The 26937-nt window shown below is 44.2% G+C and overlaps 1 protein-coding gene across 5 annotated transcripts in view; it reads left to right on the forward strand.

Moving 5' to 3' along the window:
• Positions 1 to 307: 307 nt before the first annotated feature.
• Piezo (piezo type mechanosensitive ion channel component) overlaps positions 308 to 26937 on the forward strand; it is a 175022-nt gene continuing 148392 nt past the window's right edge. For 4 of the 5 annotated variants that reach the window (XM_077686396.1, XM_077686399.1, XM_077686398.1 and 1 more), the window contains exons 1-7: positions 308 to 699; positions 11513 to 11706; positions 13233 to 13331; positions 14494 to 14620; positions 15076 to 15221; positions 15303 to 15639; positions 21527 to 21707. In XM_077686396.1, coding sequence (XP_077542522.1) covers positions 11643 to 11706; positions 13233 to 13331; positions 14494 to 14620; positions 15076 to 15221; positions 15303 to 15639; positions 21527 to 21707 — 954 coding nt within the window. In that variant the 5' untranslated portion in view covers positions 308 to 699; positions 11513 to 11642. Of the gene's footprint in view, positions 700 to 3777; positions 3794 to 11512; positions 11707 to 13232; positions 13332 to 14493; positions 14621 to 15075; positions 15222 to 15302; positions 15640 to 21526; positions 21708 to 26937 lie in introns of those variants that run through there. The other variant, XM_077686397.1, reaches the window with a different exon arrangement.

A 26937-nucleotide genomic window follows, 5' to 3' on the forward strand; every position in this document is an offset into this window, starting at 1 on the left:
TGTCGTTGTCGACGAACGCCTGCGCAGTGCGCCTGAACAATTATGCGAGTCTTGCCCAGGGAGTTTATGCTGTATGCAGGGCTGGAAATAGCCGTTGTATCCACGGATTCATAGGCCCTCTCCGCGCGTTTCCTGCAGACGCAGGAGAGCCGAGCCCACTCCAGAAAAGAAACCGAGATTTCATTTACGCGCCAAACTGCACCAACAATGTTGAATCGCTTGCGATGAGAGCGCCAAGTATTTTGCGACGGAATTGTTTTGTAACCAACTTTGGTACGAGGTGTGACCAGTGTGACGTACTAACACTTCTATGACATGAATATGAAGTTAGGTGGTCACGGCATACATTTAGATCCGTAAACGTTGTAAACTTCAGTAGCGGAACGAAGTTCGGAAACACCGCTGCTCAGCTGAGCAGGCGCCTGACGTGATAGTAGCGATAGTAGCGGACACCTGACTGGGGTTGGAGCCATGCAGAGGGCGTAGCGTAGTGCATCGTAGACTGGCAAGTGATGCGCTTGCAGTGGGCGAATGTAGGAGCAGAAACTAGACCGTGCGTTACAAAATCCTCCCTGTTCTGTGGCGTTACTGTGCGTTCGGTGTGCGAAGGAAGGTGGCTTCACGGATTCCGCCTCCCACAAGCTAGCGGTGATGGACGAGCAGGAAGATCCCGTGACGGCATCTTGATGGGGCTGCTGTGTAAGTCAGCTGTTAAAATTCTCGTATAATAATAGCCCCTGTTTTGAGCATGCACCAAGCTGCACTTTATGGGGATAGGAAACTTTGGTGGGGAAAGGACGAACTGTCGTCTGTACTATGGGACACCACTCGTGCAACCAGCACGCAAGGAGCTGCCTAATGCATAGTCTGGTCGGGACTTTCGGTCTTTTTGACTGGATCGATAGTCGCGCAGGGCAGTAATGACTCGGACGTTCGTGCATGTTTAATGTTTGCGAGTGAACGTGTCTGAGTAGCTCGGACCAGCTTTGTGGCGTGACGGTGTCTTTGTTAACCGACAGCAGTGCATTGCCCAGTGGTCACATGGCATTGGGTCATCAGCTGTGCCGCAGCTGACCTCACGCTACTGTGCTGAGAGAGGAGCGTGCGCACGCTGATGCTGCGTACCCTGTAAGGTTCAGGCTCAGTTTGGCAGGGCGCCGCTGGAGTTACTACGGTTATGCCCTACGAAAGATTGGCACCTGTGCACGACTTTCTCTAGGGGAGGTGCCTCCTCTTTTGCCGGAGTGTCAAGCTGAGAGTATTCATTTTTTAAACTGGCATTTTATGTATTAGCTTGTCATTTTTGTTAGCCTGGACGGTCCATAGTTTTTCTTTAATAACGTCAGTGTATCACTGAGTGCTTCTTATAGCACCTGTCCTGGTAACAAATGCCGTGGCTGCACCTATTTTAACTTTCCATTTATTAGCACATACTGTACCGGGAAGGCCGTGCTTTGTTTACACAGGTTCCTGCATCTAGCACCACACTTTTGTGTATACAGCACCTCATTTGTAAAGTTTAAGGTCTTGTTGGATCTGCCTTGGTGCAATATCAATATTCACGGACAGCAGTTGATAGCGTTGATGTCCTTAAAACCAGCTTGTAAGGTGCGAAAAGGTCCATTCATCCAAATTTCTTTAGCTCTTGTGAGAACAGTTGTGAGCTTATTTTTCACTGCTTTGAGATGAGCCAAATATAACCCCCATTGTCGTGCGTGTTTATAAGGGCGTATGGCAAAAGTAGTAAAACGTTTTTATGCTCGTGTACCATATGGCCTAGTGCTTGTATAGTAGACCCATGCGGCTGTTGTGAAACTTTGGCTAATGAAAATGTTTTAGGGGCATCCATATTTTTAAACTCTTTGAGGTCTTGGACTCGTAATCGTACTCTGTAAAATTGTTTAAAGCGAAACAGCATTCAATGAATGTATTAATATCTCATTGCTGGTTTTCATTGCTTTAGCTTCTCTATCAGTAAAGAAATAAACAATTTTTTGGAGCATCGTGTCAGCCAAGTAGATATTAATCACATGCTAGCAGTAATAAATGTCAAAAAAAGACTTAAGTATAACATTTGTGCTTGTGTATTTTGTGTGTGGACTTTTTGAATGCGGAGCGGGCTTGAGGCTGGAATTTGTTTCCATGTTTCTGATGGGTAGGGAAATAATAATAAAAAAATATCAGCCAAATTAAATGAACAGATTGAGTGCACATTGTTGTGATGCAAAGTATTTCTTCGTAACAGTAGACGCTGAACCTTCAGGGTCATGGTCCTGCCACTTGTTCCACAGCACTCATACGAGGGGCAGAAAAATTTCACATAAAATTTAATTTTTCCTTTTTAAGTATTGCTGAAATAATTGGTACAACAATTTGCTTAGAACAAATTAGCAGCCTCATTATGTCAAGGAAAAGTTGCTGTACTAGAGGCAACACCTTCGTGTCAATAATCATCCATGCAGCACGTACAAAATGAATCAATAAAGATAATTGCTTGTAGCTCTTCTCATTCCAGTACATCTGTTCTGCTGCGTGGACATATCTTATGCATACAACTGTTTCAGTAGAATTTATCACTGCTGTTTTCTAAGTTGCTTACTAATCAACTACTGATGAATTTTAACGATACAGATTTGCTGCTTGACCATGGTACTACCAACATTTGCTTCAATTGGAGTCTTTTGTCTGCATGTAGTGCGTAAAGCAAACATTGTGGTTTGCAGCTATTTCACTGGGCAACTTTTCATCATCACTGATTAAATTCACTTGTTATTTGTCTTCATGAGAAAATTTGTGAAGTCCCTTTAATGTAGAGAGTGGAGGGTGCAAGGGGGAGGGAATTATTGTGAAAAGATGTGTGCACCAGCTGGTTCTGCTGCGTTCCTTTCACTTCTCCTCTCTTCTTTCTCCTGGGCTCCCATTGCCTAACACGTTTTTCTTTTTTGCTGCTGCTTCTCTTTATGTCAGGCATGAAGTCTTGTACATTGCTTTGCATTTGCTGATTTCTCAGCTCGGGGGTCGATAAGATGTGCATTTTTAATCTTAGGGCACTTGTTTTAACGTTTCTGGGTTACTTTCGTCATTTCAGAATGGTGTTAACATTTTTCTTTTTTTCCCACTGTACCTGTGCTTTTTTTCTGCTCTAATCGGAAGGAGGCTGTGTCAGGTCAGTTTTTGTTGCAGTGACGTGCACCGGTACCTTCGTCATTGCACTCTGTGTTGTTCTTGAGCTGATGCATGCGGAGCACAGCTAGGAAAGGAAATGGATACATAAACACGATGCCTGCCAGTGTGTGTTGTTTATGGTTTGTGTGTCTCCATGGATGAAATGGTCTGTCGGTTCAACAGGATGTTGCTGAGAGAGTAACCGAAGCAGGAAGCTCGTGGAGCATGAATAAGCAGGAGCACCCACTCTGCCTCCCAGCTGTGCTTTCCCTCTGCACCCTCATTGCCACACTGGCATTAATGCGCTGACTCTCGGCGTTCAGCTGTGCTCTCTGCCTCCACTTTGTCCCTCCACCACCCACCCTGAGCTCATGCTTTTGTTCTCTCCTGCTACCCTTGGCTGCCAGCGAATGCTATGCGCCATCTGCCAAATTAAAGTCAAAATGAGGAAACAAAAAGCCTGCTCGGAGAGAGTGTGTTCTCAGTCGCCGTGTCTCCACCTGCTGCCGCAGTCAAGGCACATTTTGCCTTCATTGCTACAGTGTGATGCCGGCACAGAAGTCTAAAGCGATGCAAGTGGCACTCTGTAACATAGGCTGAATTATCTATCACCTGAGGGCATCACAGGGTAGGTATTCTAGGTACAAATTCCGCATCATTCCCGTCACCCTCGCACTATCTTGCGTGTGTATTTCTAGCAGCCATTGGCTAATGCACCTTTTGCCAGCTTGACAGGGCCCTGTTGCATTGGCAGTGCCGTTAAGGATAAAAAATTTTGGTCCCCTTTCATGAAGTACTATGCAAGAAGCGTTTTGTGTCTGGGTGCCAATTATGGTAGTCAGTAGGCTGTACGTATTTATACGTTCTAAAATTAGTGTAGTGGTAGAATTAGATGGTTCGTGTGAGTTTGTAATCGTTGTTGTCTTTTCTTTACATTTTTTCAAACTAAATAACATATTTAAATTTCTACAGTTTGTAACCTGGGCAACTACCAAGAATATAACCTAATTTTTTCATCTGTGTTCTTCTGGTAAACAGATTTCTGTAGATCTATGTGCGGTGCAGGCGGCTGCTTATGCGTAACAGTCTGAAGTTAATGTCAGGTTTGCATTGTCAATGAAATTAAACCGCTGTTTGGTTCACAAGCCTAAACAATATCTCCAAAGATAAAAACATTAAAAAAGTAAAAGTTCAAGCAGCCCGTGCAAAATGCAAACTTCTGTGGTGGGATCTTTAGCAGGCGATAGACAGCAGCAAATGCACACAGCCTGAGCTGTGCACAGAAACTGTCAATTGTCGAGATTTACAGCGGCGTCATCTATGGAATGAGTGGGGAACTGCTTGTCGGCATGGTATTAACAGTGTGCTCTTATCAACTACGTAAGTGCTCTCGTATATTATACAGCATGAGGAGTGTGTTGTGCCAAGCTGGCTTATCCCAAAATCTTACACATGAACATTGTTGACAATCTTTTTAATTGACAAGAAAATGTTGTGTTATTTTTATTGTTGGCAAAAAAGGGTTCTTTTTTGTAAAAAAAAATGGTTTATATTAGCACTTATTTATGGGTTTTAAATCTTTTTTTTCTGCGCACAAAAAGAGTCCTGAAGGCAGATAAAAATATATTGAGACAATGAGACATCCCATGAGTACTGCGGCCAGGGTTTGTTGGCCTGTACTAATAGTAGCAAATTTAATTTAGTTGCGTCTGCTCAGATCCGACTGGCAGCATTGTTTAACTACATTTTTTGGAAGTGCAACAGCATCCATAGAACGAGCTTCGGCTTGGCTGCCCATTAGTTGCATGTGATCTGGCTCCCGTCGCCACACAACCTCCTCCTTTGCAACTGTCTGCGACCTCACAAAAGTTGAAGTGGGGAGGGTGGAATAGAGTCCCTTAAATAACACCCAACCTCACTCCTCCCCCCCCCCCCCCGAGCCCAGATTGCTGCTGTTGCTGAGTAGGAGGTGTGCAGGGGATGAGAGGGAAGGTGAAAAAGAGGGGATAGAAGCGGGGTTGTTTGCCTTCTGCGAAGTCGATTGTGGTGGTCGATGTCCTAGAATAGTCTCTACTGTGAATGGTTGATTGTTTAATCGGCTGTAGACTGCTTACCTTCACCCTTCTTTGGTGGAATTTTTCTCCTGGTTCCTCTTGCTCCAGAAGATCTGTGGCCACTACATTGTGCCACAGGGTCGTCCACTTTGGGGGGTACTTGGAAAGTTGTTCATAGCAACCCTTGTGCCCCTTCCTACAGCCAAAAAGGCATGGCCCATTCTACTCTAAAGGTTTCGAGTAGTGCTTCTCTGTTAGTAAAACAAAGGGTTGCCTGTGGCTCACGCAAAAGCAACCAGGTCAATGCAAGTCATTCGAAAGATTTGCCATGATCAGCTGTCAACTGCAGTGTGGCCTCTTCATCTTGAACCGGTGGGCATTAAAATGAACCTCTGTCCTGCATCACTTGAAGTCACCCATTGGGTGCTTTTATTTCATTGCTCCATCTACTGATACTCTGCCTCCTTTGGCTTCTCTTCCCACCCCTTGGCAGTTGCCGCTCGTGGTGTCGTCCATCTGTTGCCCATCCTTTGTACCAGATGTCCTGCTCATCTCTACTCTGGTTTTGTAACTCGAGCCAGAATGCCTTTTATGTTAGTTTGCTCTGTAATTTGTTGTGTGTGCATTCTGTTATGAAGTTGATTTAACCACGTGAAGGAACAGCTTCTATGGATATTCTGCATGTGAGCTTTTTGTGGGTGCTGCATTATTGTGAAGCAGATATTCCTGCATGAGAATTGCTTGTTCAGAACTATTTCATGCATGGGTAATCCTGCTGCTGCTGTTAATCAAATTTTAAGTATGAGGTGGTGGTGGTAGTAAAGTCCTTTGTTGAGGAAAGTTCCGAGACGGCTAAATCATAATTTTGAAAGACAAGGGAAATAACGGAGCTTTGGGGATTTTTAAACCACAATATTCTCCTGAGAACAGAGACATGACATAGTAAAAACCAGTGATTTTTTTAAAATTAAATTTATGGGAGTGCAGAGATAATTCTGATGTCATTCTTTATTTGCTGTGACGTTTCGTTGAAAAGTTATCTGATGTGCAACATATTGCACACTGGGACTAAGGTGTCAAAAAACCATGAAGCATGATGTCAGAGACAGTGTGCGTGTGTGTGTGTAAGTGTGTTGTGTGTGTTGTGTCTGCGTTGTGTTGTGTGTTGTGTGTGTGTCGTGTGCTTGTTGTGTGTGTTTGTGAATGTGCGTTTGTGCCTCGGTGTTTCCGATGAAGATAGAGAAGCTGATCGGCTATGGAAAGTCCGTCCTCTTCTTGACATCATTAGAAACGCTTGCCTCACTCTGCTGTGCTCACCAAACATCTACGTTAACGAGTAAATTATTCCCTTCACCAATGAGTGCCCAGTTAAGGAGTTTGTTCCTGGGTAGTCCAACCGGACTACCCAGGAGGCCTTTTCCTAGATGTTGAAAGTTTTCAGGTGGAAGGAAGCCTAGCACAAAAAAAAAAAAACATGTTATCGGTGCTGCTTGTTCCCATTTGCAGCAATCCTCTAAAGAATTTCGAGGGCAGAGGCATCGGTGGCATCTCAAGAGATTTTTTATTATTTATTTACAATAAAAAAAATCTAGTTCCATCTCCATTAACGTTAAACCTGTGGAGGGGCGAAGTATAAGTGTATTCTTGGTGGCTAGGTGTTTTTCCCAATGGAGATGAAACCGTTGGGAGGTAGAGGTATGCAGCTTTGCTGTAAAAGTCTCGTCTTTGAAGCCTGAAGCTCTCTGGCGCGAGGCATAAACGAGTGTCCCGGTGTTTTTTAGTGTGCATTACGAAGCACTCCAGCGTGAGGTGAACGAGTGTCCCGGTGTTTTTTTAGTGCGCGTTACGTTCCAGCGTGACGTGTAAACGAGTTTCCCGGTGTTTTAGTAACATGACTACATGAGACGATGATTACTTTGACGACGACAGGAGACGCCAACAGCACCAGCCTTTAAGGGGCTTCGCCCCTATAGACCCCTAATTTAAATAGAAAGAAAGAACAAATTAAAATAGTAGGTCCTGCCAAATGTAGTCACAAAGAATCAACATTGTCCTGACGTGCAACCTGTTTCACATCGAATTTATGTGTGAAATGAAGAAGAAAACAGAGAAGTCAAGGCAGAAATAACGGTGGTGAATGATGCCTTAGTCTGTCATGGGTTCGTAAAACGAAAATCAAGTGTCACAGCATTTTTAAACACATGAAAAGGATTTACTTTGGCGGCGTCGATAGAAAACCTCCGGACTGAAAAACGCCGATTTTGTTTGTTAGTATGAGTGCAATCTCGCACCTAGTTGCGTGAAATGACAGATTGCAGCACCAGTCTCTACTCTAGCTTTGAGAGACTGTTTTGGTTTCACTTTCAGCCAATTTTGTTTACGGAGTGCTGAAATCTGAATGTGCAATATGAGGATATAGTAAACATGTTAGCGCGGTGGGGCAAGATACTTCAAAATATTATATTAATTATAGGTACTTGATGCTCCCTCAAAATATGTAGGGCATCAGTACAAATACAGGTGGGAAAATTGACAGATTCTTCAAATTTGTATCCCAGATGCTTCAATATTAGCTTAAATTTTGCCAGGACTTTACTGATCGGGCCTGTCCAGAATACCGTCCGGCTTAGTTACTGACTATGAAATTTGGTGACCACTGTCTTTGGAGCTAAGCTGGGGTGAGAACATTAGGGAAACTGTCATCACAACCTCCTAACATCTGTAGGGGCACCGCACCCTGAAATTAAACAGTGTGTAGCGGTCAGTGCTGTATCTTCTGCATTTGCAGTAAGCAAGCACATCCTCCCATCTGTTCTGTTTCTTGGCTAGAGCCTAGCTGGCCTGCTGGCATGCCATAAAGACATGTAAAGAAATGAGTAGCGTTGTGTGTTTGAAAACAGCAAGTTTTGTTTACACACAAAAAAAATCTTGTTCTGCAGCGAAGCCATAAAATGTACCACGAGGAAGTGGTAGCACAATTGCACATTTCATTTGTATCATTAAGGGTGGGAGCAGTGCCGCACGATGGTAACACTAGTGTTGTTCACTAGTTGTTGAAAACTTGACATTTGGTAATGTGTGGAACCAACTTCCAGAAGGTTGCATGTGCCTTGAACTGTTTTACCTTTCTTGCAGTGATTTTGCGTTTACAGCAACACTGCTTCTGGTGCAAGCTCCGAATCATTGTGGGGCTTTTCTAGGAAAGAATTCCTCACCCCAGTGTGGTAAATGAGGCCCAGAGGAATTATACAGTCTTCTTTTGCATCTCGCAGGGGGTCAGCCACAAGGGGAAATTAGTGGATGAATAGCACTCCTGTGGTTAGATTGAATAAATGGCACACCCACAAGTGAATCAAGCTGAAAAAAGAAAGAATTGCCATTCTCTGTGGAGAAAGTAGTGAGAGGGAAATGGCAGCTTAGAGATTCTCAGAGTTCAGAAATATTGATAAGTTTGGTTGAAATACATGGCATGTTAACATTTAAGGTGGCATAAAAATGTTGACTTTATTCAATTGGCCTTTTCAGTTTACGTTGGGGTAGTTCTGTGGCCAATTTGAATTTTTTTATTACCGCTAGGACAGGCTGTTCCCTTCACAGCTCCTATGGCAGCTAGATGGGAAGAATTCCCAGCATTAGCATGGCTGTTACAGTGCCGAAGAAACTGCTTTCTGTGCACTTACGCACTGCTGGTGGAAGGGTTATTTTTCTGCTATTGAAAAGCAACCACGAAGTAAACATCTCGGTGAACTTACCCCCCAGCTGCACTGTGGAAACGAAACGTCAGATTTAAGGAGCTCTGTTTGAATTCTGGCGGCTTGCACCTGCACACCATGCTGCATGCCGAGTACCGTGCTTCAAACGGGTTTTTAGCTGAGTCGTTTTGCTAGAGTGACAATTCTGTTGTGCAGTAGAGAATTTATGGGGATAGTCTTTTCAAACCTGCAGTTTGAAAGAAAAGGGCGAGGGGTTATAAGATTATCTGCAAGGGTGCTGGACGGCCCTCACTTGTGGAAGAGACAGGGAAGCTGCAAGCCTGAAGCCATACTCGTTTTTAGTGAATGCCAAGAAATGGAATTGTAACAGTACTGCACGTGGAGAAATTTTGAAAATAGGAAAATATTATTTGGAAAATTAGAATAACCACGACTGTGCCTTTTGCTTTCACCTGCTGTAGTGGATCTGGAACACTGGTATTGTCTGCTGCCGAGCACAAGGATGCAGGCTTGGTTTCTGGCCGGTGCAGCTGTTTTTCAGGGGGAGGCGAGAACCAAAAATGCCTTGAGAGTTTGGGAAAGGGTGGAGATCACCAAGTCGTCCAATTTAATCGGCGGCCCTCCTTATGGCACACCTCAAAGCCCTAGTCTAGCTTTGGTGCTGAAAACCCATACTTAAACATTTTTTCTTTGCCTTTGCTATCATATCCCTTTATCCTCTATATTTATATACAAAGTCTGCATTGCAAATTGGCCTTTTCAGTTTGCTTTCAACTAGTGTGTGAAGGTCGCATTTTTGACTGCAAATGTAATACAAATAATAAAAAGGGCTCAAATCAATCGGGCAATTTTTATACATCTTGCCAGGATCTTTGTGTTAACGCGTGTGGAGATGCTGGAAATAGCTATGAAAAAAAAAAAAAAACAATTTCTGGTCAGGACTTCACTCTGTGCTTGCTCTCGTATTGACAAGAAAAATGTACGAAAAAGTTGCATAAAAATATGAGATTACGACGGTGACAGAGCAGTGGAGGTAAAAGATTAAGTAGCAGGCATTTCTCCATGACCGTGATTGCCAAGTCGCATAAAAATATGAGATTACGATGGTGACAGAGCAGTGGAGGTAAAAGATTAAGTAGCAGGCATTTCTCCATGACCGTGATTGCCAACATTTTTTTCTAAAGAGGGTGGCTCTCAGCCCAGTAGCAATCCCTCCAAATAATAGATGCCCTTTCTACCTGCCTACTCTTATCTCCCCCTCCCCACCCCCTACACTGGCAGATCTAGGCCGTTATGGTGCCCACCCCTTTAGCGAGGCAAAGCACGTCTGCTGGTGGACTTTTTTTTTTTCCATTTGCTGTTGCAAAAAATACCGTGTGTATGCTTGCGAGGCATGCTAGAGGCTGGTATGATGAGGTATATTGCAGCAAGCATAGCCAACAGGTGCCATTTTTTGGTTCCTCACTCATGCAGTGTATTATTAGCAGACCTTCTTGGGTTTGCATAAATATTCAATGCTAGCTGCTTTCACATTTAACATACATCAGAGTTACCGTAATTGTTTTGTGCAAGGCTTACGCATGCTAGGCTTTCTTGCACAGTTGCAGCATTATGTGGAAAGCTTATCCAAATGCACCCGTTGTGCAACATAGTCAAATATTTTTTAATCATTTGCAACTTTCGAGTACATGACGAACTCTTACTTGGACAAGTAAAACTGTGCTGGGAATCGAATCAAATAGCAACCACTATTCGCAAAATTTTTCTTGTTTGTACACTTTAAGAAAAAAAATTATTGGGTGGTCACATTTGTTAAAACTGAGTGTTAATAGTGGGCGCCTACATTTCAGCTGATGTTTCAGCTGTTGAAATAGCCCTTGCTTATTGTGCAACTGGTCACACCTTACTTCACATCCTGGAGCACTTATCAGGACACCTGATGCTCCACGCTGTCGCCCCTGCTCCCACCCTTTTGAGGCATACTACACCTGCGAGAAATGGTGTTTCTGTACAGTGCCTGTCCAGCCACAGACCTGCACGTCTGGGCACCGCTCTCGCCCAGTCCAAATGCTTTTTTTTTTTTCTTTTTCTCCCAAAGGCCCCATTCTTTGCTCCATAATGCTTTCATGCAGTCTGATATTCTCCTGCCTCTTGGGATGTTCCTCTTTTGAGAACTATTCTGCACAATGCTATTTCATGCTGGCACCAGAATTTTCCAGGTACCCGTCATTGAAAGATATTTTACATTGTGCAGAAAACCTGCCTTTTGTGAGCCAAATATTAAATTGTGTGCTCCTAAAATAGTAGCACGTTGCTAATAATTTTTTTTTTTTCTGCTGCTGCTGTCCTGAAAGCTACCATTGGGAATCAAGAGCAACACCTAAACTAGCTGTGTCGTCGTTTGCGTTTCTCAATGTCCTGTTTTTTGTTTCTAGTTAATACATATTTTCTTTCTTTGGTTCCACTGGCCCAACCAGAACAGTCAATAGACAAACAAAGAAAGGTACATGTAACTAGTACTGTGTAGCAGCTTGCGATTGATGGTGACATTAATGCAGTACTTCTATGTATTTTTTTCAGTGCTGGACTTCTCAGAGTGTGCGATGGAGGAGGCCTGGAAGGCAACAAGTGCCAGTTAATTTAAGTCTGAGGAGCCAGGAGGAATTGTTCCGTTGACCTGGGAAGCCGTGGTTGCTGTGAAAGCTTCAAAATGGTCCACGCAGCCGTTTGCCAAGTGCTTTTCAGAGCTGTACTCCCTGTTGTTTTGCTGTTAGGTATGTGCCACAGCTCTTTGTACCTTCTGTCTGGAGGAGCACAGTGCTGCCCTCACTGCTTGTGCATGTTTTCTGTCGATCCGATTTCAGACTGCCTGCATTTATGTTACATTGCCATTTAGACTTTTATGCAAACAGCAGTCATGAGTGTAAGAAAAAATCCATTAAAAAGCGAGTAAAAACTGGAGAGAGAGAGAAAACATTTTAATGAGCTCAAATGTGAGAGTGGAACCCTAGTCCGGGTATCCATGCGTTGCCTTCGCCGTCTTGGCCCGTGTCACCAGTAGAGTCTGGTCCTCCAGATGACAGCTGGTCAACAGCTGTGTTTCCCACAGCTCAGGAAAGGAACGGGTAGAGAGGGGTGGTAGGGCTAGGTTGTGAGCGCATTCCACACAATTTCCTTAATAGCAGTATTTCTTAAACTGCTAACTTTTCTTTTTCGTACGCATAGAGATACGGCTAGTGTGCACTAAGTGTTGCATCAATAAAGTTGAATCTTTGCATATGATGGCCACTTATAATAATAATAATGATATAATAATGATATACAGTATTAATATAATAGTATCATTATCATCTGCAAATATTCTACTTTGCAGTTAATATATTGTGATTTTGTGTTTGCATAATGATTAAGCAAAATAGAGATAGTCACATATTGATAGTTTGATAGTTGTTGATTATTTGATAGTTTTATTATGTTAAACATGGTAGTACTTTGTTCTTTCTTTTTCTCTTCACTATGCCAAATAAATTTAAATGCATAAATCTGAGCCAGGTCTAGCGAGCCTCGCGTATGTTCGGACAAAACAATCATCCCTTTGTATTTGGCCTGAAAATCTGCGTTGTAATAAAGTGATAACCATGTTGCATTGAAAGGTTTGTGTACCTACAGTGTTCGCAGTATTTACAAGCAGTCTTTTGGAAGTAAATCAATCCAGGAGCAGGTGCCTTGCCAGTCCGTCGTAGCAAATCTCCTTTGCCATTGTTTCTGGGCTACAAGCCAGCAAGTGCCCTGAGACAGTGTGTCTTCGCTGTTGGTCAGTGCACTCTCAAGGTCCCCTGGACAATAATTATTATTGTCACTATTAGCTCCTGTTTACTTACACATTTACATTTGGCCCTCTAATTTTAGTCACAGGTATATTAGTAGCCTTCAATTGAGCCATTTCCACTATTCTCTGAACGTCAAACTTATTTTAGTCTTATTTCCACTCAAAAAGTGTACATCTGTGCCAAGTGTGATTTTCCTCTACCTGCTTGTTAAGGGGCAGGTTTTGGAAATACAGGCCAGTGTAGCACTGCAAGGCTGCGAGCATTTGCCGTGCCCATGTGCCATCATGTCCGGCTTGCATGTGAGCCATTTATGTACTTGCAAGCTTTCTGTGTTGTGCTGACTTGACTAAAATAATATACGGAAAGAAGCTCTCGTGGTGGAAAAAAATAGGGCAGCACTGTTGCCAGTGCTCTGGAGAGCCAGAGAGAATTTTTGATTTTGATGGGCACAAAACTTTTTCTCATTGCAGCGGTGCTGTTCCGCTACAATATCTTCTCCTTTGTGTACTTACTCCTGCTGTTGGTCAATCCGTTAGTTCCTGGGCCCACCTACAGGAATTCAAATGCAGGTAAGCTGATTGAACAGCTTCCATCATGTACTGGGACATTAATTCGAGTTGTAATTTCTTGTTTCTGTTTTTGGTTGTGTGGGGATAGAGGTGGGGGGGGGGGAGGCATATTTGTGTAAATGGGCAATCTATGGCTACATGGTGTAGCTTTTAATGCCACGAGCACAAAAAAAAAAAAACAATCTGCCTGCCCCATTTTGTTATGTTTTTTTTATAATGGCGTATCTGTGGAGTGGAAAAAAAGTCCTACGTGTGGTTTTAGTCTTGTGGCAGGATAGCGTATCATATTTTGCCATGCTTTTGCGATTTGTGCCAGGGCATTTGTGCTTTTATTCAGAACTTCACTAAAAATGATTCTTGATTAACGCAGTCGCCTCGACACCGCTTCTTTCTATTTTGTCACTGAAATTTTTGATGCATGGACGGCCTCGGGGAGGTGCTAAACCCCATTTTGTAACAGAGGCTTGTGCCCCGATTACAAATGTCCTTTTGTGTGATAGTGCAAGGGCTTGTAGCACGTTCGTGCCGCCCCCGGGGCCTGCCGTCTATGCGGAAATTGGCCTGGCCGGCCCCTCTCTGATCTCCCGGGGCAGCCTGGTGTTTGCAAGTGCTAGCCAGGAAACTGCGCTGATAAGCCCACCCACTTCAGCTGCCGCAGGCGAGGTATCTCGCTGCACTAATCGTAGGGCCCAGTGTGAGTGGGCCTCCCTGCTGGTCCATATTTCAGTGTGTTACAATTTCTGGGGCACCTCGGGGGATAAAGAAATCACCAGTGGTCTTGTGAACCGAAAGATAAACTGCTGTTGTGTGTAAGATACGCACAGACAAAAAGGAAACTACGGCCGCAAAGAGAGCAATTCGATTGACATCTGCGATTCCTAGAAGGCCCCTGAATGCCGATTAACGAAATGGTTGAGTACGTGGTAGGGTGCAAGTTTGAGCTAGTTGGTGGATATTGGGGAAACACTACGGCACAAAAAATGCGTCGAGGACTTTTAGATAGAGCAAGCAGTATTGCAGTTGCAAGGTGCTGCGAAACTGTTAACACAGTGAATTGAATGGGCTGAATTGCTAACACTATTAGGTGAACATTTTGCCTAAGCTACTGTATTCTTATTCAAGTGGGTTCCATGACCGCTTATTGTGTTTTTGTACATTTCAGTGCGATCAAACTACTACCTCAAGACAATTGTAGGGGCGAGTACTTTGTTTTGTGTTGCCCAAGTGGTTTACCAAATCGTGCTGCTTTCAACACAGAGCTACAGCAGAGACCACAGTCCCGAAGAGAGGTGAACATTTCTTCACATTTAAGTAAAGTACAAGTTTTCATAGCCTTTAGGCTTTGTCATTATTTTTATTTATAGGCTGCATCATAACATTCTAACGAAGCTTGTTGGGTAGGCAGCAAATAATTATTTGAAAAAACTTACATTCTGCGTGATATGTGCAATTTTAGGGTCTCCAAAGAAGAAATACCTTCTCATGGGTTTATGAAGACCTAGCTGATCTGTGGTGAACATTTTCACTTGCTGTCGTTAATGGCTTGTAGCTTGCAGAGTGTTGCTACTTGCATATTTTGCAGGGTTATCTATACGAGGTTGCTAAAAAAATTAGCCATTAAACAGCACCTGGGAAAGTCCTTCTTGAGCCTCTTTCTGCTGCAATAAACGTTCAACTTTACAGAGGTACTACCTTCATCTAAAGTAAAATTTCATGCTTTGGTCTTTTTTGTTGTGTCCTTTAGCTGCAGCCTCCGCGAACGGCTGTTGGCGCTTACTGGTCTCCACCGAGCAGATGGAATCAAGGCACCAGAAGCACTGCGCCTCCTGGGGCTCGATTTTGTGGTGCTCTTTGTGGGGACGTTTTCCCTGGTGGTGTGCGAAAAGCTCGGTGAGTACGGCTTGGTATCTGCATGGTTGCGCGAGAACAGTGTCCCGTGGGGATGCGCCTATAGCAGAGGGGCGCTTGCAGCCACGCCCGAGGACACTCCCCGCAGCAGCAGTGGTGGGGTGGTGGGTGGCGGGGTGCGGCGGCGGCGGCACACGATCGTGCTGCTGCTGGGCGAAGGCCTGGTGCTGGTGCTGATGGCGGCGTCGGGCATCCTGTACGCGTCCCTGACCTCGCTGGCCTACTTTGTGTGCTTCCTGTGGTCGGCCACCACGCTGGGCATGCATCGGCCCCTGGGCACACTCTACCGGGTCATGCGCACGCTGCTGCTCATCTACAGTGCCCTGCACCTCATGGCCCTGTATGTCTACCAGCTGGACTACATCCAGGAGTTCGTGCCACCCAGCAGCCTGCAGGCCAGGTGCCTTTCTTCTTCCCCTTGCTCTCGTCTCTAGTGTGTGGTCCAAATGTGCAAGGAATGGCCTTTTTCGACAGGTTGATAATGCCATGCTCCTCAGGGGCTGGAGTGTGGTGGCGGTATCTGGTGGCTGAAATGGAAACTGTCGACGTTTCATTTGCCGATGAAATCATATGCACGCTTTACTCTAGTTCTTCACCCATGTTGTCATCCTTCTGCTGCGCCCTCTGGTGCTTCTCTAGCGCTGGTCGCGCGGTGTACAAGTTTGGCTAGATTCAAGCCAGGTGTGCGCAAGCTTTTCTCACGGAGAAGCCGGCCGGAGGAAATTTTCCCTGGAAATGGGTGTCTACCTGCTTTGAGTGCCAGTGCATGGCTGTCGTTTAATCTTAGGTGTTTTAGTAGCCGGAAACTATGTACAAGATTTCGCAACCCATCCCCATGCTATAAAAATATTCCAAGCTTAAAGGAGCCATGAAGACAAAACACAAGTTTGGTTCATTCAAAAGATAGCCTCGTTAGATTCAAACTGACACCACTTTTAACGTAAACTTTGCTCAAATAAGCGATATAATTAGGAAAAAAGGGAATGGTCATGTGGCCCACTAGCTCATTTCCCGCACCCGCAACAGAACCTATGATGTTATACCAGCCAGCTCTGTGATTGGCGGAGGCCGGCAAAAGCAGATGCAAATTAGGCAGAGGTTATAAGCTTACCGAACGAGCTATTTGCGCTTAAATTTAGCGCACATTCTTTTTACATCAGTAAGAATGGTGGAAAAGCAGTGGAAGTTACGAAAGTACACGTAAACACCGAAGTACCGATGCGTACTGCTGTTGGTACTGTTCGCACTATGCTTGGTTTAGCTGCAGAGCACTGCGGGTCTTTGGGGTTGTCTCAGATGACACTAGCCGATTGACGCCAGCCACAGTCTCTTATTTGACCATATTTGTCGAGCGAGCACTATGTTTCACAAAACGATTACCTTCTCCCAGAACTAAAACAAGCCAGGTTTAAATACGGTCAAAAACAAACCAAAGACATAAAACAGCTTGCAACAGTATGGTCGTGCCCATCTAGGTTCACTAACGGTAAACAAGGCTTCGGAATCGGATGCAGAGCGGTCGGTTCCTGTGATGTCGTTGTGGACCACGAAAGCACACAATTTAGCGGGAAAATCAATATTTTAACCTAAATGGATTAATTTCTCTGTGAATAAAGCATCGTTTGTATCCGGACAAGCACTGGGGGGCACTATAAAACACAAACTCTTTTGAATAAAACAAACTTGTATTTTGTCTTGTCATGAAGACAAAATATAAGTTGGCAAGTTGGGTTCATTAAAAGGATCGCGTTCTCCCAATAGCAATGACGCCAATTTTATCGCAAACTTCTAACAAGTAATGGAGATATTTAACCTTCTCACTGTCGGGTGTTTCTGGCCGTGACGCACCCCCAGTGTCGGCTTGGTTTCCGAAATATGAGGGAAGGAACATAGTGATTTATTTGACTGATAGTGTCTGGAACGTAACTCGTCAAAAGGAAAGAGCGTGTGTGAGAAATCGCCTTTCTTCCAGATATTTTCAGTTTGCCATTTATGCTTCTGGGATGATGACCCCGCAGTTTCAACATCAGAATCTGACGCTGTGGAACTCTCACTCCTTCCTCAGATGAGAAACTCTCAGAATGCGAATCCGAGCTTGGCTCGTATTTGCATCGGAATCGCAGAACCATCGCTTGTGTTCGCAGTCAGAGGCCCCACGCGGTCTGCCATTCAAAAGTAACCGCGCGAATAGAGGGAGCACTTTCAGCAGCCTGCACAACGCAGAAAAATGAACCAGCAAAAGCTGTGATTGAGTCATGTTTCGGTCTATTAGAGAGGCAACGGCACGCTGGGCTACCCTGGCGCGCCGTAGCAGATGCGGAAACAGAATGAAAAAAAAAAAAAAAAAAATAACAACCTAGAAACACGTTATGGATAGCACAACAACCCTTGCTCCCGTCATCGCATGCGTGCCGCATGGTCACTCATCCCGACAGAGTACAGCACGCATAGCGATCAAGCCCCCTAGCAGCGGAAGGTGGGCCTGGTCACTCCGTACTCTTCAATATACTGTTGAGAGAGTTAGCGAGTGAAAATATGAGCTACTAGAAAGATTTGACAGATGGCAGGAACAGTTTAGGCGCTATGGCCTGGACTATCTTTGCGCCATGGCGCGAATTTTTGAACCCACAATGGAGATTGTACCGGTACGTCAGTGACACTACGGAGGGGAAATACCAAAACGGACGGGTACATCAGTGACAGCGAAAGGGTTAAGAAAACACGTAAAGCAGTGGCAACTCCCCAGCCACTTAATGCCAATTTTTCTATGACGTGACAGATTCTTCTTTGTTCGAATGGCGGCCACCGCCCTTAAGTACCGCCAAGAAACATGACTGGATGATTGTTGGTGGGCCACCTGATCTGCTTATGTCATTTGAATGCTAACATGTAGTTGACACACTGACAATTGTTTTTAGTGCTGTCCCATTTCGCGTCACTCCTGCTTATATCACGTCACTGAGGCGCAGAATTTGAAAATTTGCTCTACTTTTTGCATTTTTGGGGTTAAAAAAACTCCTTTCATGTCTGGAATGGAGCTGAGTGAGGAATGGGAGCCTAGTTCTTTCAAATTAAAGAAAGCTATATTTTGTCTTCATGGCCCATTGTGTCAAGGGGATGGGAGACTTTGGTTTTGTATGCTGGAACAAGTGAATAGAGCGTGCTCCTGTTGAAGTTAAGGTATGTGTTGTCTACTTGAAAGCGGCAGTAAGGCTAGCCCCCAGCAAAAGATTTTTTTTTGTTATCTATAGCACCAATTTGAATAGTGTGCACTTCATCCGATTTCATCAGAGTGTAAGGACACGCAGTCATTTTTGTGACATTACTTGATCACCTGCTCACAGTCACACCAACAAAGATTTCCCCTCCTAAAAATGAGCTTGCTTGATGAGGCAAACATGGGAGTGGCCCGATTGCCTTGACACCATTTCATGAGTCGACATCCTTATCCTGTGTGAAATTCTTCCATTTCAAAAAGGGTCCCCAATGGGTGCAGGGTTGACACCACCCAGATTATTGGGAATTTCGATAAGCTTTTGATATGATGTTCGTTGTTGCAGGACAGGACATGAAGGGGTAACTTCCCAGGACTGCCAATGGGGAGTTACGCTTACAATTTTGCTGCAAAAACATGACTAGTTAATATAATGTAGCTTGTCAGACATGAAAAAGCAGCGAGGAGACATTTCTTTAGTTGTGGCATAATGTGGTGGCATTATATTGTTGCGTTGTTAATCTGAAGTTCTACAGTATCATCACAGACAAACTATCCACATACCACTTCATCATAGGTTTCTCTTTCCGACTTAAAGGATTGACAGCAAAATCAAAGGGGACAGTACACTGTGCATACGTGGTGCGTGTCAATGAAAATGGGTAATTTGGGGCTGCATGTTTGCTTCTAATGATAGCCATCTACCCTTTGCTGACAGCCCTTTCCCAATTAAAAAATGTGCAATACTTAAAGGAGCCATGAAGAGAAAACACAAGTTTGGTTCATTCAAAAGATTGTCTCGTTAGAATCATACTGACACCACTTTTAACGTAAACTTCGCTCAAATAAGCTACATAATTAGGAAAAACGGGAATGGTCATGCGACCCACCAGCTCATTTCCCGCAACAGAACCTGTGATGTCACATGGGCTAAGCTCTGCGATTGGCGGAGGCTGGCAGAAGCAGACGCAAATTAGGTAGAACTTACAAACTAGACGAACGAGCGATTTGCGCTTAAATTTAGGGCACATTCTTCACAAAGCAATAAGAATGATGGGACAAACAGTGGAAGTTACGAAAGCACATGTAAGCATAGAAGTACTGATGCGTTCTGCTGTTCGTACTGCGCACAGCATGCTTGGTTTTGCTGCACAGCACTACGGGGCTTGGGGTTGTCTCAGACGACACTGGCCGATTGACGCAAGCAACGGTGTCTTACGTGACCCCATTTGTCGAGCGAGCACTGTTTCAGGGAACGATTACTTTCTCACTGTAACGTAAAGAAACGCGGGAACAAACCAACACCGTTGTACAGGGTGGAGACAACCTTTGAGCGGTCCCGTGCCGCCGCAATTGGGCCAACGGGCTCAACGCGTTATTCTTTTCGTTTCCCACGAGACCTAGCAACGCGAAGCAAACAATATGATTCAAACTTCTTCAGTAAACCGCGTTGCGGCGATAATTTTAGCGCGGTTTTGACACAATGACTTGCTTCGGTGGCGAGCGAGCAACCGAAAATGGCGGCGCCAGCGTATACGTGTCTCTACCCTGTACGGCGGATGCGTGAATGAAGGTACTCTAGGCTGCAGAGCGGTCGGTTTCAGTGATGTCACTTGGGACCACGAAAACGCACGGTTGAGCGGGAAAATGAAAATTTTAACCTAAATTGTTTAATTTCTCAGTGAATAAAGCACCGTTTGTATCCGGACAAGCGTTGGGGGCACTATAAAACACGAAATCTTTCGAATAAAACCAACTTGCATTTTCTCTTCATGGCTCCTTTAATTGGCCAGAGACCACTCTTTTTGTGGCACATACTGACCCTGGCGTGTAGCCTCAAAGCAATAAAATGCTTTTGCATTAAAAATAAAATGAAAAAAAAATCTGTTTCAGCGCAGTCACCAACCCATTTTCTCGGCCCTAAAAGGGCCATGATAGCATCCAGAAGATGGGGCAGTTTGAGGAAATGAATTTCCATGAAAAAAAACATCACTCTGTTCACCTGGCAGTTTGAAAAAGTGCAAGTTTGCTTTTGTGCAGTGTTGCGCTGCTGCGCCATGAGGTCGCCCGGGCAATTTGGCTGTGTGCAGACGACAGCATTGTGAGGGTTTGCGTCAGTTTGGAGTTAGTCGGGCACATAGCCACTTCCTTGTCAGCACCATCTGCTATCCAGGTGGTGCCAGGAGCAGAAGCCCCGAATGGGCATATAAAAAGCAGGCAACACGGGCTAGTAGGTGCAGAAAAACAAAGTGGTAGCAATGTTTATTGTTGTTGCAGGTAGCTTGAGTGCGCAGTTGAAGAAAAAAGGTGGAAAAATGGAACGAGAAAGGTTTCAAATGTTAGAAATTTGTCCTTGTTATACATTGGCTCAATGTAGCAAGTGGAGGCAGGTTTAAAGAAAGGGCATCTGAAAGATTGGTCGGTGACTGAATTTGGGACTGCTTTGCTTGGGTGCACTTCAACACGAGTGCACTGTGTTGCTTGTTAGTACACACCCATTAGTCTAGGGTACAGGGGGCTAGAGAAGGGGAACTGATGACAACCGCGGCAGTTCTGGCATGTCGTAAGGTTGTCATGGCATCCTAAGTGTATAAAATTTGATAGCCTAAAAAAAGAATAAAATGCAATCCAAGTGTCTTCACATTTGTTATGAAAGACCCCATTGTGCACCCTCAAGTGTTTCTTTTCAGGAGAGTTGGCTCTTATTTTTTTTAATTAGTTTAAGTAGGATAAATAGACTTCTTTTGCATGGAATGATTTGTGCATACCTGGCACGTTTCTGGTCTCCAAGGGGTCAAAGAAGCCACATCCGCATGAGGGCTGCCTACCACGCTCTTTTCTTCCTTGATCCAAAAGAAGCTTGTGTGCATTGAACTAACAATTTGAAATTTGAGGGTGTTCTAGGGAGCAGTGTTGCTTTTTGACTGCAAGACAAGCCCTCAGTTGCAGGTAGTCTTGAATTCAGTGTCCTGAAACTTGGCAGGCATACCTTTAAGCCCATGGAGGCACTTTGAGGTTGACCATGTTTGCTGGAAGGGAGTGCAGTTGAGTTAACCAACGTTTCATGTTGCAGGCTTGTGGGGCTTCCTTCTTTGCGCATTCCTGCCTGCAACTCAACATTGGCCCCAACGGTAGATGTGCGAGTGCTGCAGTTTCGATCATCGCACTGGACGCTGTACGTCAGCCCGCTTGTCCTGCTGTGTTTTTACTTCACTGTTGCCACGGTGACTCGACTGCAACTCCTGCAGCAGGGGGTGAGTTGGGTGCCAATGTGCTCTCTCTGCACTACTACCATCTGGGGCAGTCGCTGCTGGTGGAGATGTGCATTCTGGTGTATGCAGGGGGGCTCTCCTTTACACAAATCACTTCCGGTATGAAAAACAAAGCACTGGGCACATTGTCGAAGAGAGCATGTGGAGTAAGGGGGATGCCTCCAATGCAACTGCAGTGGCTACAACACCCTGTTTGTTGTAGAACAGCGTCCAAGGGATGACTTGCAAAGTACAATCAGAAGCAGAGAAGAGCAGAAACGTGTTTGGTCTCGTGAACGTCGCAGCACTTGTGTGTGTTGCCTATAGACAACATAGCATGGTTTCACACGTAGAACCCACTCTTGCATAGTCGCATTTAGTGAGATAGTGTAAAAGTTGTCGCGAACCTTTGTGCAATCAAAAAAGACTACAAAACAACAACAAAAAAAAAACCGCATGGCCTTCCTTACCAAATCGGGGAAAAATGCAGTCAGAAGTTATATTTCTGTATGGAAAGGCACAGATATTAACAAATTGCTGTTAGGTAGCTACCAGGTGCTGTGCCTGTAATCATCATCTTCTGTGGTTTGGGCATTTGTATGCTTTAGGCTTAGGCATTTCGCTGTCTAGACAGGGCTGCCAAAAGCCAAGCTGCCCTAAGGAAACTGCCTGGATGGTAAAGGTGAAAGTGCCTGACAAACGAAAGGGGGCAGGTGGTGTTAATGGCTTTGTGCTGTGTACAACTTTACCAGACCATTCATTTTAGAGGGGTCAGCATGAATTCTCAGTAGATTTAGGGCTGGTAGTCAAAGTTCAGCTCCAATTTTACTTGAACAGTTTCTAGTACCTGGTAGCAAAAAACAAGTTGTAATTCTGAATCGAATATTGAATAGTAGAATATGGCGTCAAACTCAAAGGACTATCCCGGGGCGGAAAAATGCACATTTTTTAAAATGTCTCTGTATTTGCACCTAAATTCTAAGGTTACCAAAATGCAGTTTTTAATTTACTTTAATCTGGGGGTCCATATATGCTTCTGTAAAGACCGCACTCTTTTTACATCTTTTGGTTTTTTCTCTTTTTGCACTTACCAATGGTGGTGGTGGGGGGGGGGGGGTTATTTTGTAGCAGCTGATTCCTAGCTGGTACCATATGGTAATACCAGACACTGCCAAGTATAGGATATGCAATGCACCAGCATGTTCATTTATTTCTAAAGCCTTTAATTGTGGCTTTTGCTGTTACCCTGTAAAGACACGCACATCTTGACATGGACCTTAAAAGAAGAAAAATGCCCGGAAGGTAATTGTTTCTCTGTGCTAATGAATGCAGGTGTCATATGCATTCCCCCACCTTACTACGGCTTATCTGCCTGTGTTCAGAGGTCGGAAATCGTGCGGAATATATCTTAAACCTTGCAGTGCTTGAAAGACAGTCCCAGAGAGACTCAAAATATTTGCAGACATTTGTATATGTATGTCATTTTACATCTCCCTTTGTCTTTGCTTTTTAGAGCTGTAAATTTCGAAGTTTACAATGGACCAACTACCGTATTTCCGCGCATACAACCCGCCCCGGCCTATAATCCGCACACCTGCTTTCAGCCCGCAGGAAAATAAATAAAGCCTCGCATATTGCCGCATCTTTGATACAGGAAAGGCTGCACCAAAGCTACTGCTCGAGCAACACATCGCATACAATGTAGGCAGAAAAAGCTATATTTAGCAAGTAGAATACACCGATTGCAAGGCGAAGGTCACAATTCACTCAATGTCACGGCTCTCGCTGGAGCTATAGAAGACTAGTCAGTGTTACTGCGCAGGAGCTTCACGGCACGACGTGCATTGCCATGAAGCTGCACTAAAGGAAAAACCTCGGGTATTATCCGCACCATACTTTGCCGCTGAAACTTTCACAGTTTTGGTGCGGGTTATACGAGCGAAAATATGGTAGGTCATTCATGTTCGACTGCGCTGTGTGTTTACAAGAGATGACGATGAATGACGGGGAACATACACAGAACAAGCACGAACTATCAACTACCTACCTAATTCACAATAAACAAGCGGTCATACAGTCTAGTCCACTTATAACAATATCCAAGTGCCAAGGAAATACCATCGTTATAACTGATAATTGTTATAAGCGGGTTGCGAAATAAAAGACGGAACAGAGCTCAAAACATTTTATTCGCACGCCAGTAAGGTCGTACTACTACTACTAATTTGTGGAAAAGAAGCCACAGTTGGTCACCTTTGTTTGCCGCGCGTGAAGCTAGCGCAAATCTTTTCCAAGAGCATCTATAGAAGCTTCACCTAGCTGAGGTAAATGTCCTTGGCAGAAAAAAAGTCCACGAGGGACTGTGTCACGCATTGGGCCTCCTACGAAGACACTACCCGAGTAGGCTGCGCAACAGCGTCGTTAAAGTCATCACTGTTGCACTTTTGGTGCCCAATATAACCGGATTCAATCGTTATATCCGATATCGTGGGATATCGTGGCACTGGAGCATTGTAATAAGCGGTATATTTTACCATAGAAAGAATACAAAAGTTGACGGTGCCATAGCTGTTCATCGTTATATCCGATATATATTAAACGGTATCATTATAAGTGGACATGACTGTATACATATTGGTGAGGGGGAGAGGGAAAGAAAAAAAATAAAATGTATTTCCATGTGTTACCCTTCAGGCCAAGTCATTTTGAACGAGCCTAATCTCTCACTGTAATAAACTTATTGAGGCTGTGCTGATGCAATCTTTCACTTCGAAAAATATCTAGTTAGCTTTTACTATTTTTCTTTTATCATGGGGAGAGAGAAATTAGGCTGGTTGAAAATGGCTCAACATGAAGAATAACACGCGGGAATGTATTTTACTTTTTTTCTTTCCTTGTCACCATCACCAATACATATATAACAGTTTGCATTTTGTGAATTAGGCAGTTGATAGTTCGTGCTCTTCTTGTGTATGTTCCTTGCCGTCTGTCTTCATCTCTCGTAATCACTTAGCGTTGCTCAACTAGTCCAACAACTTCGAATATTGAATTATTCTAGGATCCGAATGTTACGAGTTTGGTCTTAACCAAATAATTACTGCAGTCATCATTAGATTCAAATTCAAAACTCACTTTTAACATCCAATGTCCGAGTGTTTTAGTAGAGCCTTAAAGGGACACTGAAGTGAATTTGTCAAGCTCCTGTTTTTGCTTGCACTGCATAGACTCACTCGAATAAACACACTTCTCATCGTTTATACGGTCGGTAAGGCGGTATTTATTTTATCAAACCCGAAAGAAGAAAAACTACCATGCGCTGTTTGCGGCGGCCACATCAACTAAAGCCGTGTGTCCATACAAAGTGCTCCGTGATTGGGCGATGTTCAAGATTAGAATTCAAGCTGGTTTCGGTTCTGTGAAACAACATGCTTGGCATCGTTATCGTTGGTTGAGCATTCTTGATATCTCTGTAATCGGCATACCACATGCTTCTGCCATGTTGTCGGCTGTAAAATTCATCAGATAAGCTTACCAGTACAGTTTGGAATCGTAACAATCACTAGCCGAGGCATACACAGCGGATGAGCGCCCTCCGTGTCACCGGAGACGCTCAAATGCGATGCGCTTTTCTCCCACCTTTGGAGCTTGCCCAGCTCGTGCCTGTATCGTAAGAGGCGTGTTTGTATCCCACCAAGGGTTAGCTGATTCGGGACTGTGCCCTCAAGCAGTCGGTGCTTATGGGCTTATGGCAACACCTTGCCAACGAGAATTCGCCAGTGCGGCACTGTGTCTGCACGCATTCTGCGAACTCGCTCGGGGAGCAGTGAACATTACAGCGCAAAAATGGTTAATTCAATCTAGAAAAGATTTCCCCCCCCAAAAAAGAAGAAATAAAGAAAAACCTGCACTATCGGGGATTCAAACTTTTGTATTGCAAAACAACATACCTAGAGCTCCAGACCACTCGGCCATAAGCCAGCGCTGCCAGAGGCAGAAATATAAAGTATATAATGTATAGCCTGTTTACATTTTTATTTAGTTTTAGCATGCCAAACAGTTTAGATGACTTTTTTGAATAGCGCTGTTGCAGTAAGTGTCCCCCAAATTTCCACAAATATCTCAACTCTTGCAACTGTATTCCTTAACTCTTTCGCTACCGCCGGAAAATTGACTAATTTTAGGGGTCCAAGAAAACATTTTTTTTCCTGCTAAAAAATTGGTTAGGCACTAATTGCAGGAACACAAAATGCAGATTATTTAACGGCCTTTCCAATAACACCAGTTTTTTAAAGGTTTTTATATATCATAGTTGTAAAAAAAACATCAAAATCAATTTTTGTCAAGTTGTCGAAAAAATGATAAAAAAGGAGTTGTTTATCAAACCACCGGTAGTAGGAAAAAATTAGAATATACATTTTGTAGGGAAACATTTCAAAAACACGCCCTAGAAAAAATGTTGACTTGCGCGGAACAGTTTGTCAATATAAAAAAAAAATGTTAGCATGCACGGTGCTCGTGTCATGCGGTGAAGCCCAACCTCCAATTCAAAATGTGCAATTTCGGGTGGTTTCCTGGAATAAACCTGGCGGTTTGTCATTATCAGAGGCACCAATTTGCCCCCGCATAACGTAAAAACATCATTTCAATGGCTGACTTTTCATTTACAGCGAGCACAATATTTGTGACTAGCATGCGATGCGGAAAAAAAACATGCATGAAGTTAAAAACGGAACGCCGTGGCTGATGCTTGTCGTTCACGGTCAGTTATCTCTCAAAACATAAAGCTGAGCTTTATTATCATCTTCTTACTCGCAATTGTAGCCTTGCTCGCAAAAATGAGGTACGATGAGCTAGAATCGTGCCCTGCGATCTTTGGCCGAGTAGCAGTTGCGCGATGAAAAAGATCAGCACAACGAGCCTCCTCTATTGCAGCCCCACCTAACATTTTTCAAATGAAACAGTACAAAAACTTCTCAGCGACTCCGTCCGAATAGACAGTTCAACTAAGCAGCAACATTAGACACCCGGATATACCCTCACATGGAAACGAAACTGGAAGTCGAACAGCTGGCAGTGTAAGGCCGGTTTGAAGCGCTGTCCTTGGCGGAACAGATATCTGGCGACTGGGTGTGATCTTTTGACTTGCATCTGAAGTTCTTATCGCAGAAATCGGGTTAGGGTGGGGGAAATCAGGAGCGCCGTGCTTTGTTCGAGGATCAGTCGCGGACGCTCA

This window comes from Haemaphysalis longicornis, unplaced genomic scaffold (assembly GCF_048455015.1).
Source record: "Haemaphysalis longicornis isolate Haplotype H1 unplaced genomic scaffold, Haemaphysalis longicornis Haplotype H1 scaffold_1, whole genome shotgun sequence".
Classification (NCBI taxonomy): Eukaryota; Metazoa; Arthropoda; class Arachnida; order Ixodida; family Ixodidae; genus Haemaphysalis; species Haemaphysalis longicornis.